This window comes from Saimiri boliviensis, chromosome 1 (genome assembly GCF_048565385.1).
Source record: "Saimiri boliviensis isolate mSaiBol1 chromosome 1, mSaiBol1.pri, whole genome shotgun sequence".
NCBI lineage: Eukaryota > Metazoa > Chordata > Mammalia > Primates > Cebidae > Saimiri > Saimiri boliviensis.
Genome location: NC_133449.1, coordinates 232,285,810 through 232,304,903, shown reverse-complemented (window position 1 = coordinate 232,304,903; position 19,094 = coordinate 232,285,810). Strand labels below are relative to the sequence as shown.

Sequence of the window (19,094 nt, the reverse complement as noted above, 5' to 3'; positions counted from 1 at the left end):
AAAGAGCAGGTGACAATATGGAATTAATATGATTACTAATTTGACACATCATTGAGATTAATTTGACCTTTCTCCATCTCAGAACACCAGAGGTCTTCACAGACAGGAATAGTGTGCCATGAAATGCAATCTAAAATCCACCATCTTAGTATCATAAATTAAGCAACCATTTTGCTCAGTCTGGCCTCATGCTTCTATTCTTTTTCTTTCAGTCTCTCCTCTAAATGGAAAGCAAGGCAATGAGTGAATATTGGGGAAACATATCTGATTCAGAGTGTTCAAAATTTTATGAAAAGTAATTGGTCTAATGTGACTCTGATACTAGATGTGTTACTGCCTTCTCCCTGGTCTGTTGATTTATCCTTGACCCTCGACTCACAGGATATCACCTTTCAGAATTAATCGGCTTAAGCCTTTAGCTTTAAGTCTAAAGACTCAAAATAATGATTTTTTTTTTTTTTTTGAGACAGAGTTTTGCTCGTTACCCAGGCTGGAATGCAATGGTGTGATCTTGGCTCACTGCAACCTCTGTCTCCAGGGTTCAAGCGATTCTCCTGCCTCAGCCTCCCAAGTAGCTGGAATTACAGGTGTGCACCACCATGCCTGGCTAATTTTTGTGTTTTTGGTAGAGACGGGGTTTCAACATGTGGCCAGGCTGGTCTCAAACTCCTGACCTCCTGATCTGCCCACCTCAGCCTCCTAAAGTGCTGGGATTACAGGTGTGATCCAGCCAAAATAGTATCTTCTTAATTATATATCGGTTTTATTATAATAGTAAATTACTATATTAGAAACAACAGAAATGTTCATCAACAGGGGATTGATTAAATAAAATCTGATGCCAGTAAAATGCTGTGTGCCCATTTAAATGATGTGGAAAAAGTATATTTAATGACATAAAAACATGTTTGTGATATCTGACATGAAGAAATCATATTCCATCTGGTAAAAATAACATTAAAAATGAGAAATCATATTGCAAATTGGTATGTACACTATAATCTTATTTTTATAAGAAAAATGATGTATATATTTGAAAGGATAAATACCAAGACGTTAACCATGTTTCTATCTACATGGTAGGATTAAGGCTGATTTATGTTTTTTCCTTTTTATTCATCTATATTTTAAACATTTTTAAAATCATGAACGTGTAATTTTTTGATATAATAAAGACAAAAGCCAATTAAAAGATATTTGTGAAGTGAGGATGGCAGTTGGAACCAGCATCCAATTTCACTCTCTCCCAAAACTCCATTAAAGTTCCCCCATCCCCAACCCCCAACACACACCCATGAAGGAAACAACAGCAAGAATGTTTTGGAAGCTGGAAACATTTTGGAAATGGGTTTGGTAGGCTCGTAAAAGCCTAGCCTCAAGACCGCAGTGGGTAAATGAACCAAGCTGCTTTAGGCTGCGGAATCCTGCCCAGAATTGCCACTGCGGATGGAGATGGGAGGGAAGAGGTGGTGAGGGCACTGAAGGAAGGAGCACTGGGAAAGGTTGTCTGAGAAGCGGTGGGATCTCAAGAGACGGTCTTTCCTGTCATTCCTCAGCCCTTGAATCCCTCATCCTTCACCCAACAGAAGTATGAAAGCTCATTCCCTGTATGTGGACACCATACACAGTTGGAAGTCTGACCGTCATACCCAAAACAGAAAGAATAAGTGATCTAATGCTCAGCAAATCCTGGCTGCAGAGCCCTTCCTGATTTTTCCACTCAGGTCCAGGACACCGACAGCCAGACTCTGACCCTTCCAGATGAGAAATTGGAAATGGCTTCTTCATAAAGGCTAAATTTATGCTTGCCCCTCAAGATTGCAAAATTAAGCAACATATCACCTAAGGACACATATGTAAGCGATATCACCAAAAGAAAAGGAAGGGAATGAATACTCTGCCCTATGTAATGAGGAGGAAGGGGTTGCACCTGGGGTAATACCCTGGTAATGTTTGATTTTTTTTTTTTAAAGAACTAGAGTGGTAGTAGTATGGATAGTATAATAATACATTTTATTATTTTATTTAAATTTTAGATGTGCATTTTATATATTCTTCCCTACATATTATATATTTTACAATTCACAGAATGTTGGTAGGCCAGGCACAGTGGCTCATGCATATAATCCCATCACTTTGGCAGGTCGAGATGGGGAGATCGCTTGAGCCCAGGAGTTTGAGGTCAGCCTGGGCAACATAGTGAGACCTATGTCTACAAAAAAAAAAAAAAAAAAAAAATAGCTGGGTGTGGTGGCACGCACCTGTGGTCCCAGCTACTCAGGAGGCTCAGGCAGGAGGGTTGTTTGAACCCAGAAGGTTGATGCTGCAGTGAGCCATGATTGCCACACTGCAATCCAGCCTGGGTAACAAAGCAGGACCCTGTCTTGAAAAAAAAAAAAGAAAAAGCAGGCAACCTAAGACCTCTTCCTTTCTGCATGATTTCCTCCCTTTCTTCTTTTCATCTCTATTGCATATCTGCTCTTTTTTCATTCCCCTTTTTTTTTTCCTGAAACTTTTATAGAGTTCAGGAGTTCGAGACCAGCCTGGCCAACATGGTAAAACCCCATCTCTACTAAAAATAGAAAAATTAGTCGGACGTGGTGGCATGCGCCTGTAATCCCAGCTACTCAGGAGGCTGAGGCAGGAGCTTGAACCTAGGAGACAGAGGCTGCATCGAGCCGAGATTGAGCCATTGCACTCTAGCTTGGGCAACAGTGTGAGACTCTGTCTCAAAAAAAAAAAAAAAAAGAAATGTGATTGGTCAAAAAGGGTATGACCTGCTGGGAATAGACAGACAGGGGAACCCAGCAATGCCTGTCTATTCTTCTTGGCCTTCCTCCTGGGTATGGGCCAGGACCCTTTCTGAAAAGGTAGATCCATGACATACAATCAAACAAGGTAGGTAAGACAATTTCTTCATGGCCAGTTCTTACTCAGAAAGGCAGGGGAAGGTTAGAGTCGTATTTTACGTTTTATGGCTGGCATTGGGGATTTTTGGAGTTCTGGTTTTTGTGAACCATTTGCAGAAGAGAAATTCTAGTTTCTATGGCTTGTGTTGAGGAAGAATGAGAGGTGAGAGACAGGAGGGCAGGAGAGAGTCAGAGAAACTTGCTTTTGAGGCTGCTCTGAAGCCTTCACTTGGGGCATTGCTTTCTGAATCCCCACAGTTTCTTTCGATGAACAGAAATGTTTAATGTTAATGAAGTTTAATTTATTAGTTTTTTTAATGATAGTGCTTTCTGTAACCTAAGAAATCTTTACCTGTCCCAAGATTGCAAAGATAATGCCCTGTGTTTTCTTCTACATATTTTACAGTTTTAGCTTTCATGTCTATGTGTGTGACCCATCTCAAATTAATTTTTATGTATAGTGTGAAGTACAGATTGTGTTTTTTTCCCCATATAGTTATCAAGTTGTTCCTGGGCCCCATGTTTTTAAACTAATAGAATGTACCTCTATTCCTTTGTTTGCTCATTATGCAAAAAAATATTCTAAACCTAAACCTGAAAATTTGAAATATACATCCCTGTCTTCACATCCCACTGCCTCCCTATAACATGGCCAGTAACTTTAAGGGCAACCTATTATGACCGCCCCACCCAGACAATTACAAATGATTTATTTCTTTTGAATCATGTATTTCAGATTAGAGAAAAAAACAGATTTTGTTAGAAAAAAACATTGGCACTATTATTCTTTGACTGCTCTGCTCTTCCATTGTCTAAGATGTAAATAAAAAACCAGTAAGTTTGGGTCTGCAAATATTTATGTATCATATAAAGGGTGAAGTAATACGAAACAAAATTGGTGTTTAATTCCCTGCCCTCCCTTCCTTTTTTTTTTTTTTTTTTTTTTTTTTTTTTGAGATGGAGTTTTGCTCTTGTTGCCCAGGCTGGAGTGCAATGGTGCAATCTTGGCTCACTGCAACCTCCACTTCCTGGGTTCAAGCTATTCTCCTGTCTCAGCCTCCTGAGTAGCTGGGATTACAGGGGTGCACCACCACACCCGGCTGATTTTTATATTTTTAGTAGAGATGGAATTACACCATGTTGGCCAGGCTGGTCTCAAACTCCTGACCTCAGGTGATTTGCCCACCTCAGTTTCCCAAAGTTCTGGGATTATGGGCATGAACCACCATGCCTGGCCTCATGAATCAATCTCTACATAATAGTATTAAGTAAAGTCCATAGTTTATTCAGATTTCTTTAGGTTTTACCAATTGTTCTTTTTCTGGTCCAGGAGTCCACTTGAGCTACTCCATTACATTTACTGGTCATATCTCCTTAGGGTCCCCTTGACCGGGACAGTTGCTCAGACTTTTCTTGTTTTTGATGATCTTGACAATTTTGAGAAGTACTGGTCAGGATGCCCCTCTGTTGGAATTTGTCTGTTTTGCTTATGATTAGATTGGGTTATGGGTTTGTATTAGCCCATTCTCCAGGGTTCTCTGGAGGACTCTGACTAATACAGTTCTTGCATTGCTATAGAGAAATATCTGAGACTGGGTAATTTGTAAAGAGGTTTAATTGGCTCTCGGTTCTGCAGGCTGTACAAGCATGGCACCAACATCACTCAGCTTCTGGGGAGGCCTCACAGAACTTTTACTCATGACTGAAGGTGAAGTGGGAGCGGGCATGTCACATGGTGAAAACAGGAACAAGAGGAGAGGGGAGGTGCCACACACGTTAACAACCAGATCTCTCGAGAACTCACTCTCTACCATGAGGACAGTAGCAAGGGGATGCTGCCAAACCATTCATGAGAAATCTGCCCCCATGAGCCAACCTTCTCCCGCCAGACCCCATCTGCAACTCTGGGGATTACATTTCAACGTGAGATTTGGGTGGGGACACACATCCAAACCATATCAGAATTTATGAGAGGAAGTAAAGTAAAAAATTTATCAGTGGTAAATTACCATTTCATCACATCATATTGTAAACCAAAAAGTATCTGAGATAGGTCTCAATTAATTTAGAAGTTTATTTTGCCAAGGTTAAGGGTATGCCTGAAAGAAAAGAACAAGGAATCACAAAACAGTCTGTGGTCTGTGCCTTTCTCCAAAGATGAATTTAAGGGCTTCAGTATCTAAAGACGAACAGCAGGCTGGAGTGGAAAGAGGAAGGGTATGCTAATCCACATGTTGCAAGAGAAAAGGAGCAGGTAGGGGAACAGTCAACTTTGTATTCTTCTGGTCTCAGAAAATCAGCACCTTCCATAAGATAGGATGATGGCGGAATAGCTACCTGTGGAGATATAACCTTTTATCAATAGCTATCTGCTTAGGAACAAAAGGAAAGACAGTTTCTTGCATGACTCAACTTTCAGCCTAATTTGTTTTCCTTTTGGCATTGTAAATTGGGATCCCAGGTTTTTGTTTTTAAGGTGATATGGTTTGGCTATGTCCCCACCCAAATCTCATCTTGAATTGTTGCTCCCATAATCCCTATGTGCCGTGGGAGGGACCTGGGGAGGTAATTGAATCACGGGGTAGGTTTTTCCCATGCTGTTCTTGGGATAGTGAATAAGTCTCACGAGATCTGATGGTTTTATAAAGGGCAGTTCCCTTACACACACTGTCTTGCCTGCTGCCATGTACGAGGTGCCTTTGCTCCCCCTTTACCTTCTGCCATGATTGTGAGGCTTCCCCAGCCCTGTGAAACTGTGAGTCCATTAAACCTCTTTTTCTTTATAAATTACTGTCTTGGGTATGTCCTTATTAGCAGCATGAGAAGAGACTAATACACAGGGTAGATACTATCAATGTGATGTATCACTGTTGATGTGGACTGGGATTGAGACAGTATTGTCAGGCTTCTCGGAACACTGTAGAGCTACTCCCCACCCTCTCAACCTCTCCCTTTCCCCTTCTCATGTTATTCTCTTTGAAGGGAAGTCACTAAGTGAAGCATACTTTTAAGGAGCACAGAGTTATGCTCCCCGCCTTGATGGCAGAGAATCAACATAAATTATTTGGGATTCTTCTGGACAGGAGACTTGTCTCTTCTCCCTGTTTATTAATTTATTCAATTATTTATTTATATTAGTATGGGTTTGTAGAAATTTATTCACTGGTTTATAATCATATTACTTTGTTGCTCAAATTGTTCCAATTTTGCTAATTAGAGCACTTTCAATTGGTTCTGGATGTTTACTTTTTAATTCTAAGGTATTCAGTGTTCTGGCCAGTTTTATACCATGATATTTAAAAACATGAATGGGACCTAATATATAACTTTTTTTTTTAATTCTTTTTTTAGACTCTTGCTTTGTTACCTAGGCTGAAATGCAGGGGTGCGATCGTTGCTCACCGTAACCTCTGCCTCCCAGGTTCAAGTAATTCTCCTGCCTCAGCCTCCCAAGCAACTGGAACTCTAGGCACCCGTCACCGTGCCTAGCTAATTTTTGTATTTTTAGTAGAGATTGGGTTTCACCACGTTGGCCAGGCTGGTCTCAAACTCCTGACCTCTGGTGATCCACCTGCCTCAGCCTTCCAAAGTGCTGGGATTACAGGCATTGCGCCACCACACCCAGCCCAGTATAACTCTTATATTGGCAAAACAACAAAATGAAACTCTGACTTCTTTAATATTAAACGACCGCCTTCCCCTATATGACTTAGAGGAACCTTGTTTGTTTGCACAATAGTAATGATTAGAAATGTTAAAATGTCAGCATTGAAAAGGGAGCAGGGTTTATTGATCTTTCATATGTAATTCCAACAGCAGCTGGTGAGAGTGTGCTGGGTTCAGGGCTGAGACATTGAAGTGTTTAGTATCGGCTCTTCAGCCACTTCCTATGCCCCCACAAGTTGGGCTTGGCACCAGTCAGCTTGTTTGTACAGATGTTGACTCAGTTCAGAAATAGCTATCTGGGCCCAAGGCTATGCCTCACAGATGGTGATTCAGCTCAAGGGCTTCACAGACAAAGGTTGTCATACAGCTGGAGCACGTGGGGACTCCCCAGTTCAGAGCCCCAGAGAAGGTAGAAAATTAGAAATGGAAAGGGCCTGTGTTAGTCATCTATTCCTGAATAATGCATCACTCCAAAACTTTGGCTTAAAACAACAGCCATTTATTATCTCATGGTTCCTGTGGGTTGGGTATTGGGAAGTACTCAATGGGATGTTTCTGCCTTGGGTTCTCTCATGATGGTGCATTCAGATGGTGGCTGGAACCAGGGTCACTTCTAGGGCTTCTTTACTCACCTCTGGTACCCAGACTGGGATGATCAAACAGTTGAGGACCAAAACAGCTAGGGCTCCAGGGCATCTCCCTGTGTGTGGTCTCTCCATGTGACTTCTCCAGCATAGTCCTTCATGGTAGCTGGACTTCTTCATGGTGGCTCAGGACACCAAAGACATATATTGCATGAGAGAGAGAGAACTATGGGCTGAAGGCATTTTGCTTTTTTCTAACTTGGCCTAAGAAGTCACATGGAAAGAGAATTAGCCTCTATCTTTTTGTGGGAAGAGTGTCAAAGAATTTGCAGAGAAGTTTTAAAACCATGGCAGGACCTTAGAGACCCGGTTGCTCCCAGGGCTGGATGTCTTCCTTTTGCCCCTCCTGTTCCTGTCTGTGTCCTCATACCCCTGTTCTGTGCTCAGGATGCTGTGTGACAGCTCCTCTCTGCTCTTGGTCCTGGGACACTTCACCCTTCCTTGCATTTTTCCTGCACACTGCCCACACCTTGTAAACAGTCCTTTTATTAAACTCCTCAAATTACCCAATTTGAGACACTGTCTGTCTCCTGCAGTGATTCTGATGTTTACTCCCATGTCCTTCATCTCAGAGATGAGAAGAATGACCCCATGCTCCCAGCCAGGGGTCCAGGACTTGGGACATCCAATCCAGGGTCCTTTTGGTTCCATTCTATTAGCCAACACATCCAGAAACCAGAAAGGGGCCTGAGGTAAAAGGAAAAGTCACTGACACAGTGTATTTATTTAAAACGTAGACTTTTTTTTCAGCACAGATTTTTGCATTAATTTTTATTTTATAACAGATTGCATTATAATATTCTTTATCATGACTGAGTTTTTTTGGTCACCCCCTTAACTTCTGTGTCCCTAGGAGTCGGCTACTTGCCTCACCCTATCTGTGCCTCGTCCCTCCAGCTCACTCCCCACCTTGCGCTGCTACCACACTGCAGAGCTGGCTGTGGGCTTTTACAGGCGACCCAGGAATCCTTTCAGCACTTCCTCGTTTTCCCGAGGTTTTATCATTCGACTCTCATTGCCTGGCTGGTGCCACATCTTTGGATGCTGTCAGCAGCATTTTAGTGGTGACTAATCCCTAATTTGTAACTAGGTGGAAACAGAAGCTCCTTTCTTCAATTTTCTTTTAGGCACTTCCCAGGAGTGCCAGGTGTACGTGTGCCGGCCACTCTGGAGGAAGATGGGTGAGATGCACAGTGGAACTCGGAGGCATTTGCACTTAGGGTGGAAAACAGACATATTAAAAGTTAGAATCAAATACGATATGGGCTCTCCAAGCTATATAAAAGATACTATGAGTACACAACTAAATCTGTTCGTTAGGGTTTGCTCAAAAAAGGAAGGAGGGTGGGTAGAAGGGGGAAGGCTGGCAGAGGGGAGGAGCAGGCTGGCTGCTGGCAGGTCCCACCAAGGTGAGATCAGGAGGCACCACAGATAAGTAAACAACGCCTAGCTTGCAGTTTTCTCTTCCACTGTCCTTATTTAGATCCTCTTGTGTCACTGCATGTAGCTGGCAGAGTTTTCTCTTTTAGATCTATTCTAAGGCACTAAGGAATGAGGCTCTTTACACTTCATTTCTCTGCCGTCAGGGAAGAGGCTGATGTTACGTGCCCATGCGTCACCACTACTTAATGACAGACACACCAACGGTTCTGGACCTGGCAGTACTTTTCCCTTTGATGCACGCAGTGAGGGATGTTAAATGGCATTTCATTATGATCTACTGACTAGATGTTAGTCATGGCATATTTTAGAGTAAGCCTGAAGGGAGCTGAGGTAACAGTGTCACTCCAAAGGCTATTGTGCAAACATGAACATTCCCCAATCTCCTTCACAGTTATCCATCTGCAGGCATCTTGCTTTGGGCTGCACCATCTCATTTTCTTTCTTTTCTTTTTTTTTTTTTTTTTTTTTTTTTTTTTTGCTGCTAGTCTAGTCATTTGGTTAATTTCCAAGGCTGTTGTCTGTAAAGGATTGACTACCTAGCTGGACGTAGGGATCTCTTTAGTCTGGACTTTGTTTCTGACTCACTGCGACAACCTGGGCAGATAGATCACGTAATCTCTCATCCTTTTCCTGCCATCATTACTCTTTGAAAGCCTTCTCGCCAAGTCACCACTTTCTTATTCCCAGTGTTCCTAGGCCTTAACAGATGATGTCATTCAACAATCCTTGCTATGGGATCAGAATACTACTACTTCTTTTGGGCAGTTCCTAATTATTTTATTTTCTGTTCCTGCTTCGTAATTTCCAGTTCCCCTTTTCTTCAGTCTTCTCAATTTTACTACACTCTGTATTTCAGCTCTTCTCTCTGATGCAGCTGAACGACTCTGCAATCTTTAATGGGAACCATTCCTAGCTAATCTTTTGAAATGCAGTTCTGTAATTATATTTTAACTCAGTTCCCTGTTTTGCTAACTGTGGCTTTTAAAGTCTGTTAATGTTCTAATATGAAGTCATTCATTCTGATTTAACAATTATATGAAAAACATACCCTATGCATGCACTCATATAAAATTATTATTAGGAGTAAAACACTAGTGATAAAGACATATAATATGGTTGGTATAATTTAATAACAGCTACCATTTAAATATATGCTTTATGTATTATATATATTATAATATTTGATCTCTACAATAATTCTTAGTGTATATCACCAGTTTCCCTGTGAGAAAATTTACAATCAAAGACATCATTGAATCCAGCTTTGTTTTGTTTTGTTTTACTCTTTTGTGGATACCTATTATTTTGTGGATTCAGCATCCCTTCTTCTGAAAACTGCTTCTCTCTTCTCTATCCCTATGGCTGCATTGAGAACAGTCCTGTTATGACAAGATCCTACCCCTGGCCTCTGGACCTCTTCCTACAATTTTGTGGAGCACATTTTATTTTATTTTTATTGAACAGTAACATGTAAAATTTAGAATTGTTGGTGGCTTGTTTACCACCATAGGGACTGTAGATGTCAGGAAAGTCAGCTAGCAGACAGAGAGACTGGGCAGCAGCATTCAAGCTCCTGCCTTTATTCCTCCTCGCCCTGGCGCTCCATGTACTCTGGAAGAAGTCTTCGTGTCCTGATAATAAATTTCCCTTTTGGCTTAAGTTCAAGTTTGATATCAGTCACTTGCAACCCTGAAAAGCTTGAACTTTTACTGACTGTTGATCATCATTTGGGTTGAAAATAGCTGGCACGTTAGAATTTCATTCCAAGGCTGATTTATACTAGTTCCCCAAAGGGTGCGTGCTTAGTTTCTTCCTTCCTGATCTCAAACACACATGAAAAATAAATCTTATCTACTAAAACCAGTTGCATTAAAAAACAGCCAAATCATTTTTTTACTGAAATAGAAAAATAATTATAAAATTCATGTGAAACCAAAAAGACCTCAAATAGCCAAAACAGTCTTGAGAAAGAAAGAAAGCAGGAGGCACCACACTTCCTGATTTCAAAATATATCACAAACTACAGTAATTAAAACAATATGTTATGAGCATAAAGTCTGACATATAGACCAACCGAGCAGAACAGAGAGCCCAGAAATAAATCCACAAATAAATGGTCAACTCATCTTCAACAAGGGTGCCAAGAATACATATTGGGGAAGAGATAATCTGTTCAACAAACAGTGCTGGGAAAACTGGATATCCACACACAAAAGAATAAAATTGAAACTTTACCTTACATCTTACACAAAGCTCAACTCAAAATGGGTTAAAGACTTAAGCGTAAGACCTGACACTATAAAACTTCTAAAGAAAACAGGAAAAAGCATCATGACATTGGTCTTGGCAATGATTTCACGGATATGACACTATAAGCACAGGCAACAAAAGCAAAAATAGACAAGTGGGACTACGTCAAACTAAAAAGCTTCTGCAGGCCAAGAGCAGTGGCTCACGCCTGTAATCCCAGCACTTTGAGAGGCTGAGGCAGGTGGATCGTTTGAGGTCAGAAGTTTGAAACCATCATGGCCAACATGATGAAAGCCCTGGATGTGGTGGTGCACACCTGTAATCCCAGCTACTGGGGAGGATGAGGCAGGAGAATTGTTTGAATCCAGGAGGCGGAGGTTGCAGTGAGCTGAAATTGTGCTACTGTACTCCAGCCTGGGAAACAGAGTGAGACTCTGTCTCTAAAGAAAGAAATATATAGCTTCTGGATAGTGAAGGAAATGATCAGCAGAGTACAAAGGTAACCTACAGAATGCAAGAAAACATTTACAAACCATGTGTCTGCTAAGTGGTTAATATCCAAAATATATAAGAAACTCCTACAACTCAGCAAAAAACCTACTAAGTCATTTTAAAAATGGGCTAAAGACTTAAATAGACATTTCTCCAAAGAAGACATACAAATGGCCAGCCAGTATATGAAAAGATGCTCAGTGTCACCAATGATCAAGAAAATGCAAATCAAATCCACAATGAAATACCACCTCGAAACTGTTCTAATGGCTATTATCAAAAAAATACAAGATGACAAGTGCTGGCAGGGAGAAAAGGAAACCCTAGTCACTGTTGAGAAAATGGCAATTAGCATAGCCATTATGGAAAAATGTATGGAGTTTTCTCAAAAAAAAAAAAAAATAGAGTATTGTATAAAAGGTGAGAAGGTTAGCATTCCCCTTGACAAAAGGAACAGAAAATCAAATACCGTGTGTCCTCACTTGTAAGTGGGAGCTAAATGATGAGAACACGTGGACACATAAGTGAAAATAACACATACTGAGGGCTATCGGAAGGTGGAGGGTGGGAAGAGGGAGAGAATCAGGAAAAATACCTATTGAGTACTAGGCTTAATACATGGGTGATGAAATCAGTATGTTGAAGAGATGCCTGCACTCCCATGTTCATTGCACCACTATTCACAACAGCTAAGATGTGGAAACAACCTAAATGTTGATGAATAAATAAATAAAGTGTGGTATAGATATACAATGAACTATTAGTCTGAAAAAAAAGGAAATCTTTCTCATACACTACAGCATGGATGAACCTTGAGGACATTATGCTAAGTGAAAGAAGCCAGCCAAAAGGGCAAATACTGCATGATTCCACTTATACGAGGTATCTAAAGTAGTGAGAGACTCATAGAAGCAGACAGTACAATGATGGTTGCAGGGATTGGGAGGAGGGTAAAACGGGTATACAGTTTCAGCTATGCAAGATGAATAAGTTCCAGAGATCTGTTGTACTATGTTGTGCCTATAGTTGATGATATTGTGTTGCACACTTAAATATCTTTTAAGAGAGTAGATCTCGTGGCCAGGCATGGTGGCTCACGCCTATAATCCAAGCACTTTGGGAGGCTGAGGTGGACAGATCACGAGGTCAGGAGTTCAAGACCAACCTGGCCAATATGGTGGCACCCTTGTCTCTACTAAAATTACCCAGGCGTGGTGGCGTGCGCCTAGTCCCAGCCTAGGAGGCTGAGACAGGAAAATCGCTTGAACCCGGGAGGTGAAGGTTGCAGTGAGCCACGATCACGCCACTACACTTCAGCTTGGGCGACAGAGTCTCCATCTCAAAAAATTCTAATAATACTAAGAGTAGATCTCGTGTTTTAACTCTTCTTACCACAATCAATAAAAATAATAGCTAAATTAATTCAAGCAAGTCATCTTGAAAGCAACTGACAACTGCTTGGTCGTGGTTGTTGGTTAACTACAATGAGTTATAGTCAGCAGTCTTTATTTCTTAAAGAACGCAATCATATGTTCAATTTTCTTACATTTCAGCTAATTGATTAGTCAGGAAAGGAAAAGAGGTTCATCTAAAGCATGTATTAGTGATGTTCTGTGTTGACGTGATAAACAAAATAAAAAATTTATTATTACAGGTCATATTACAACTTCTAACTTGCATGCAAAGGGATTTTGTGGTCCCCCTAAAAACATGGCCTACAACGTGACTGTGTAAGCCAAAGCGCAGCCTGTGGAGGCTCTGCCATGGCTTATGTGTTGAAGTGTCTGTCAGAAGCTCTCTGTGTGCACCTCTTCAGTCTTGGCACAATTTTAAATTCTGCACCTGCCCCCGTGTTCATGGATTGAATCTGGATCTGGCTATTGGGACGCCACCTTCATTTCATCTTCAGGCTTAACATAGGTGACAATTTGCTCTGGGGCTTTATGAAAGAAAAAAATGTCTTAATCCTACCTAACAGAAAGTCTTAACCCTGCCTAATAATTGTTGAAGACCCCAAAAGCACCTATCAGGGACGGTATAACAGCAACATTGGAGAAGCTGTCTGGAAAAAAATGAAGAAAAACTGAAATATTTGAAAAGGATGGAGGTTAACATAGAGGTAATTTCCAATCAACATGGGAACTCTGAATTTATCCAGAACATATATTTTTTTTAAAAATCCAGTCGGTTTGTTGAACAAACAACTTTAAAATATTAAGCCAATTGTTTGAATGATCAAAGCAGTCCATGAAAATAATTTCTCCTTAGTCCTCAAACATAGGCCTACTTGTTGCCAAGAAACATTTTCTTCTGCCTAATCCAAATTACTCTTCCATTTCTCTCAACCATTTTTAATACTTTCTCTCAGAGGGAATGGCTACCTGGCTTCTCCTTGTTTTCCGATTTAATCTTAGTTTTCCTCCATAGGTTGTAGTTTCCATCAATTAGTTATCCCTACTTTTTTTTAAAAAAGGTAGTTTCCACTGGCTTAGTAGGTATTTACCAAACTGGTGAAAACTACACATTAATTTATCACCTAGAATTTGGTGGGAATGAGGTTCATCTTGTACTATAATTTGTGGATTAAGTAAAATCAGACGCTGTGCTATGATGTTTGTAAATTAGTCCCTATGTTAGCGCTCTTTCATCCCAGCTCTTGCTGTGTGTGGTTCCTGGGGAGGGGGCATCATGAGACCAGGGTGGGAACATCACTGTTGTTCATGCACATGCGTGTGTGCATGTGTGTGTGTACACGTACACATGTGCATAAGCTTGTAAAGGGGCCGGGTGGCCAAGAATGTCTCCTTGGTGATGCTAATAAAGCAACACTGAGCTGGAGTGACACCAGGTGCCAGACCACCGAACAGGAAAAGGCAGAGGTCTCCAAGGTTGGTGCTGGACTGAATTCTGGGATCGGGCCAAGAACTGTGGCTAAGTCAATGGGAAAGGGAAGACGGCCTGGCTGGGTATAGTGGCTCATGCCTGTGATCACAGCACTTTGGGAGGCCAAGGCAGGCAGATGGCGAGGTCAGGGGATCGAGACCAACCTGGTTAACATGGTGAAACCCGGTCTCTACTAAAAATACAAAAAATTAGCTGGGCATGGTGGCACGTGGCTGTAGTCCCTGGTACTCAGGAGGCTGAGGCAGGAGAATCACTTGAGCCTGAGAGGCAAAGGTTGCAGTGAGCCAAGATCACCCCACTGCACTCCAGCCTGTGGGAGACAGAGCAAGACTCCGTCTCAAAAAAAAAAGAAAGGGAAGAGGGCCTGTAGCATGGCATGCTGGGTGAGTAGGCCTGAGGCTCCCTCTAGGCACGAAAAGGATGGGAGATAGACCTGAAGATGGCCTGGCATGTCTGAGGCCAGCAAGTTGGGGTCAAATAGTTTGGTTTTCGCCTCCTTTATTCCTCTCAGTTTTCTTTATAACCCTTTTAAAGTTCAGGCATCTAAACAGCTCTTGGGATGAGGACATGGTGGCCAGTGTCCATGAGCTTTGGGTACTTTTTTCCCTCACACTGTCTGTGGTCTGAGGACTGCTTACAAATTTGGGCTGTGGCAGGAAGGCCTCCTGATTAAACAACAAAGAGGAAGCCTCACCAGAGCTCAGAATTGTCCTGACATAAAAATAATCCAGTTCTGACACTGCCAGGATAATTACTGTTTAATTTGAATATTTTAAAACTAAAAGTATAGCCATTCCTTCCTTTAAAACTCTGAATTATGGTCTCACTATTTGTAATAATTGTAATAACAATGCTTGTACAGAGATGGGAAAGGGGTAGGAAAGACAAAAGTGGAGCATCCTCATGTTTCCCACAATTTTGGACACAAAGAAGCAATTCTCTTCTCTCCTAATAGCAGAGATAAGCTTATACTTATTTCTGGATCCCTAAGTCATTTTTTTTTTAGCCCTGTAAATTTGCTGGTGAGCAGTTATAATAAAGCTTCTCAGCAGTTCTTTTTACCAGAGTGTTAAAGTAATCCAGGTATTTGAAGGCATGAAATGGAATGTCTTAATCTCTCAGTGGTTCAGATGGATGCGAAGGTCATGTCTACAGCTACCTGGCTTAGGAGTGTGTATATCAAGCAAACATTCAGGTCAAGTTGACAGAGGTCAACTAAAATCCAGAAGTCCAGTGACACCAGAGTTAGTTTTCCATGAAAGAAATGCTTATGAGAAACTGGACTAGGATAAAGCAAAGAGTAAGGGACAGGAAGAAAGCTTACAACTGCATTACTGCAATATTCTGCAAAATCAGACTTCTTCTTCTGTTCTTCCTCTTTTTAAAGATGAAAATGCCTCACGTTTCTTACTGAGAGGCATGAGTAATTGCATGAATAAGAAATTATTTGACCATTTCTAGCATGGTTCCACCCAAGGTTATGTGATGAGGCTGCACAATATAGGCTATATATGTTTGAGTATTTTGTGCATGTATGTAACTTTGTTACTTTGATTTGCAAAGTGGAAAATTCCCTGAATGCCCTCAGAAAAGAATAATGTAGCATTTGGCAGGTCAACAAAATGCCCTCCCTTATTCTTTGTCTCCGCCTCATTCTCCAACACTTTAGTGCACTAAGTTGTAGTGACTGAAATCTTTCTTGGTGAATAATGCTGGGCCACGCTGAAAATTTGTGGCTGAGAGCTGGACCCTCGTCATCACCACGTACTTTGTCAATGAGACAGGGTAACCCATGGTTACTGAGCTCTGATCAGTTAGGGGCAGAGAGCCTCCGCTCCCCATTGCTCTATAAAAGAGACCCAGCAAAGGGACCCTACCAGCTTCCAGCTCTCAGTCTGCGTGAGGGTGTGGGAAGGAAAGCCCAGGACCTCCGGAGCAGAGCACAGCAGCTGCAGAGGCAAGGCCAGCATGTCACCCAACTTCAAACTTCAGTGTCACTTCGTTCTCATCTTCCTGACGGCTCTAAGAGGGGAAAGCCGGTACCTAGAGGTGAGCCACCCCTGGACTGACCCATCTCACCTTCCTTGCGTGTGAGTCCTAGGTCGCAGGCAGGTTGCCTCTGCTCGCAGCCTTTTGGGGTTCGCTGTTTCTTCCCTCTCTGCTGGATGCTCTCTTGCCCCTGGTTTCCCCTATCCTGGTCTTCCTCCTTGCCTCTGAGCATCCCAGACTGCGCCTGCCTGCCTTCCTCTGGACCCTGGGGATACCCGAGGCTGATGGAGAGGGTCTAAAACCTCCCCGTCTTCTTTGGACCCGGAGAAACGTTGCCCCTCTCTCTTTATTCGCTATGCTGAGTGGCAGGGAGGGTGCCCCGCTCCTGGTCCCCTTTTTTATTCCTAGTCCTTGAACTTTTCCGGATTGACCCATGTTCCCTGCCAGCTGCGGGAAGCGGCGGACTACGAACCTTTCCTGCTGTTCAGCGCCAACCTGAAGCGGGAGCTGGCTGGAGAGCAGCCGTACCGCCGCGCTCTGCGTGAGTCGGGGTTGCCCGGCTAGCGGGAGCCTGGGACTCTGTGCGGAGGGCCGAGGGCTCGCGGGCATCTCGGGGAGGAGGCTGGTCAGGACCGCCAGGGGCGCCGTCCGCTTCGCTAGGGATGGGTCCGCGGAGGCGAGCTGGGAGCGGAAGGGGGTGGTGCGCCTGGGGCGCGGGAACCCAGCGCAGCCGAGGCTGGGCTTCCGAGCGCTGGGCGCCGCGGAGACTGGGTATGGGGCGCGCGGAGAGGGGCCGCCTGAGGCTGTCGCCGCGGCGGCTGCAGCCCGGGACTCTTTACCCCGTGCCCTCCTCCCCCAGGGTGCCTGGACATGCTGAGCCTCCAGGGCCAGTTCACCTTCACCGCCGACAGGCCGCAGCTGCACTGCGCCGCCTTCTTCATCAGCGAGCCGGAGGAGTTCATCACCATCCACTACGACCTGGTCTCCATCGACTGTCAGGGCGGCGACTTCCTGAAGGTGAGGCGCCTGCGGCGCGCCAGCCCAGCCGGGAGGGTGGTGGGTGGGGGCATGGGAGCGTTGGAAAGGGCTGGGCGCTGCGCCCAGCGTGGGGCTGCCGAGCGTGGGTAGCCGGTGGCAATTCTGAGACTCTTCGCTGGTGCCCGAGTCGGAGAGACGCACTCGAGGACCCTCCGCACGGCAAGAAGCTCGCCGTTACCCAAAGACCTCGACCCACACCCATCCGGTAGGGCTGGGACCGGTGGCTCTGGACGCTGCGTGGTCTAAATTCCCTTCTAGGTGTTTTCGAGGCCCTGGGAACTTCTAAAGACTTGAACTCGCAGCGCGGAACGCTGTGACGCATTCCGGGGCCGAGGAAATACTAAAAACCGACCTGGGGTCCACCACGCGGGCAGCCTTGGTTAGAAGGCCCGCCCCACGTGTCTCACATCTGAGCCCGCCTCGCTCCTGCTGGTCCGCGCTCAGCAGAGCCATTCTGAGCGCACAGAGGCTGCCTTCAGGGCTCGGGTGACCCGATTTTGGAGCAGTAGGGGACTGGCTGCCGAGGGAACATCTAGACTGAGACAGGTGGGAGGGGAGGACAAGACCCCTAAGCTGACTGCCTCCCTTCTTCCAGTCGTCAGACTCCATAAGTGTAACAGGGCAGCGTGGGGTGGCTGGTGGAGCTCGACTGTCCAATTAAAATAATCGTGATTAACATCTCCAAAGTAGAATTATTTTGGAACCTGTCACATGCATTAGAAGTAATTTGTAGCTGGGTTGCTGGTAATGTTGCTAATGTGGACTAGATTGGACTCATTAAACTGGAGACCTGTGGTGATTTTGAGAGTCAAGTCAATAGACACTGACCCTTTGTTCAACTGCAAACTTCAACAAGTGAAGGAAAAATGTCCCAGGTAGCATACCAGCCATCATTGCCTAGCTGTTGAAGCAGTTCTTGATATTTTAAAGTAGTATGTGATGATATATTTAAAAAAGAGAAAGGGGAAAAAAAATAGATGTATATAGCCGTTAGCAGATAAAGTTGCTGCTCCAGTTATTTCTTTTTTTTATCTATTTCTGAGATGTTTTATTCACCTTTCAATGACTAGTGAAAGAGAGGAGCTGAATGAAACCCAAATTATGCTTCTAAGGAATTCTTCTGAAGGTGGGAGGTAGAAAATACGACCAAGGTAAAAATGTACTATGTGGTTTCATTTACCAAAGTGATTGAAATGATAAAATATAAGGAAGTTTACTTACTTTGGAAGCTTTAAGGCTTATAAAGAAAAATAATCAATTAATACTTTTACTTGCAAACAACCCTTACTGTCCAATATATAAAAATGAAAAGCGCCAGGCGCGGTGGCTCAAGCCTGTAATCCCAGCACTTGGGGAGGCCGAGGCGGGTGGATCACGAGGTCAACAGATCGAGACCATCCTGGTCAACATAGTGAAACCCCGTCTCTACTAAAAATACAAAAAATTAGCTGGGCATGGTGGCGCGTGCCTGTAATCCCAGCTACTCAGGAGGCTGAGGCAGGAGAATTGCCTGAGCCCAGGAGGCGGAGGTAGCGGTGAGCCGAGATCGCGCCATTGCACTCCAGCCTGGGTAACAAGAGCGAACCTCCACCTCAAAAAAAAAAAAAAAAGAAAAAAAAAAGAAAAGAAAAGAAAAGAAAAGCAAGCAGGCAGAGAGCGTGGACTGTCAATTCTCACTTATGACCGAAGGCCCATTGCTGGATAACTTTTCCCCCCTTTTCAACTCACCCCTGACTTCAGGAGTTGATGGAAATGATAG

The 19,094-nt window shown here is 43.4% G+C and overlaps 1 protein-coding gene, 1 long non-coding RNA gene and 1 pseudogene across 5 annotated transcripts in view; 2 read left to right on the top strand and 1 right to left on the bottom strand.

The window, feature by feature from the left end:
• Positions 1-4,951: 4,951 nt before the first annotated feature.
• LOC141581031 (uncharacterized) lies at positions 4,952-16,849 on the bottom strand. Its single transcript, XR_012513445.1, has 3 exons — positions 16,770-16,849; positions 7,208-8,434; positions 4,952-5,246 (listed from the first exon to the last, which is right to left on the bottom strand). It is a non-coding gene; the product is annotated as an uncharacterized LOC141581031 (long non-coding RNA).
• Positions 11,811-11,890, top strand: LOC120365821 (U6atac minor spliceosomal RNA; annotated as a pseudogene).
• Positions 13,999-19,094, top strand: part of CRHBP (corticotropin releasing hormone binding protein) — a 26,083-nt gene continuing 20,987 nt past the window's right edge. For 3 of the 4 annotated variants that reach the window (XR_005579924.2, XR_012513443.1, XM_074384597.1), the window contains exons 1-3: positions 13,999-16,357; positions 16,745-16,838; positions 17,157-17,314. Coding sequence is in view for 2 of the 4 variants with exons in the window: in XM_074384597.1 (XP_074240698.1) it covers positions 16,277-16,357; positions 16,745-16,838; positions 17,157-17,314 (333 nt within the window). In the remaining 2 variants the exon portion in view is untranslated. The remainder of the gene's footprint in view (positions 16,358-16,744; positions 16,839-17,156; positions 17,315-19,094) is intronic. The other variant, XM_003920828.4, reaches the window with a different exon arrangement.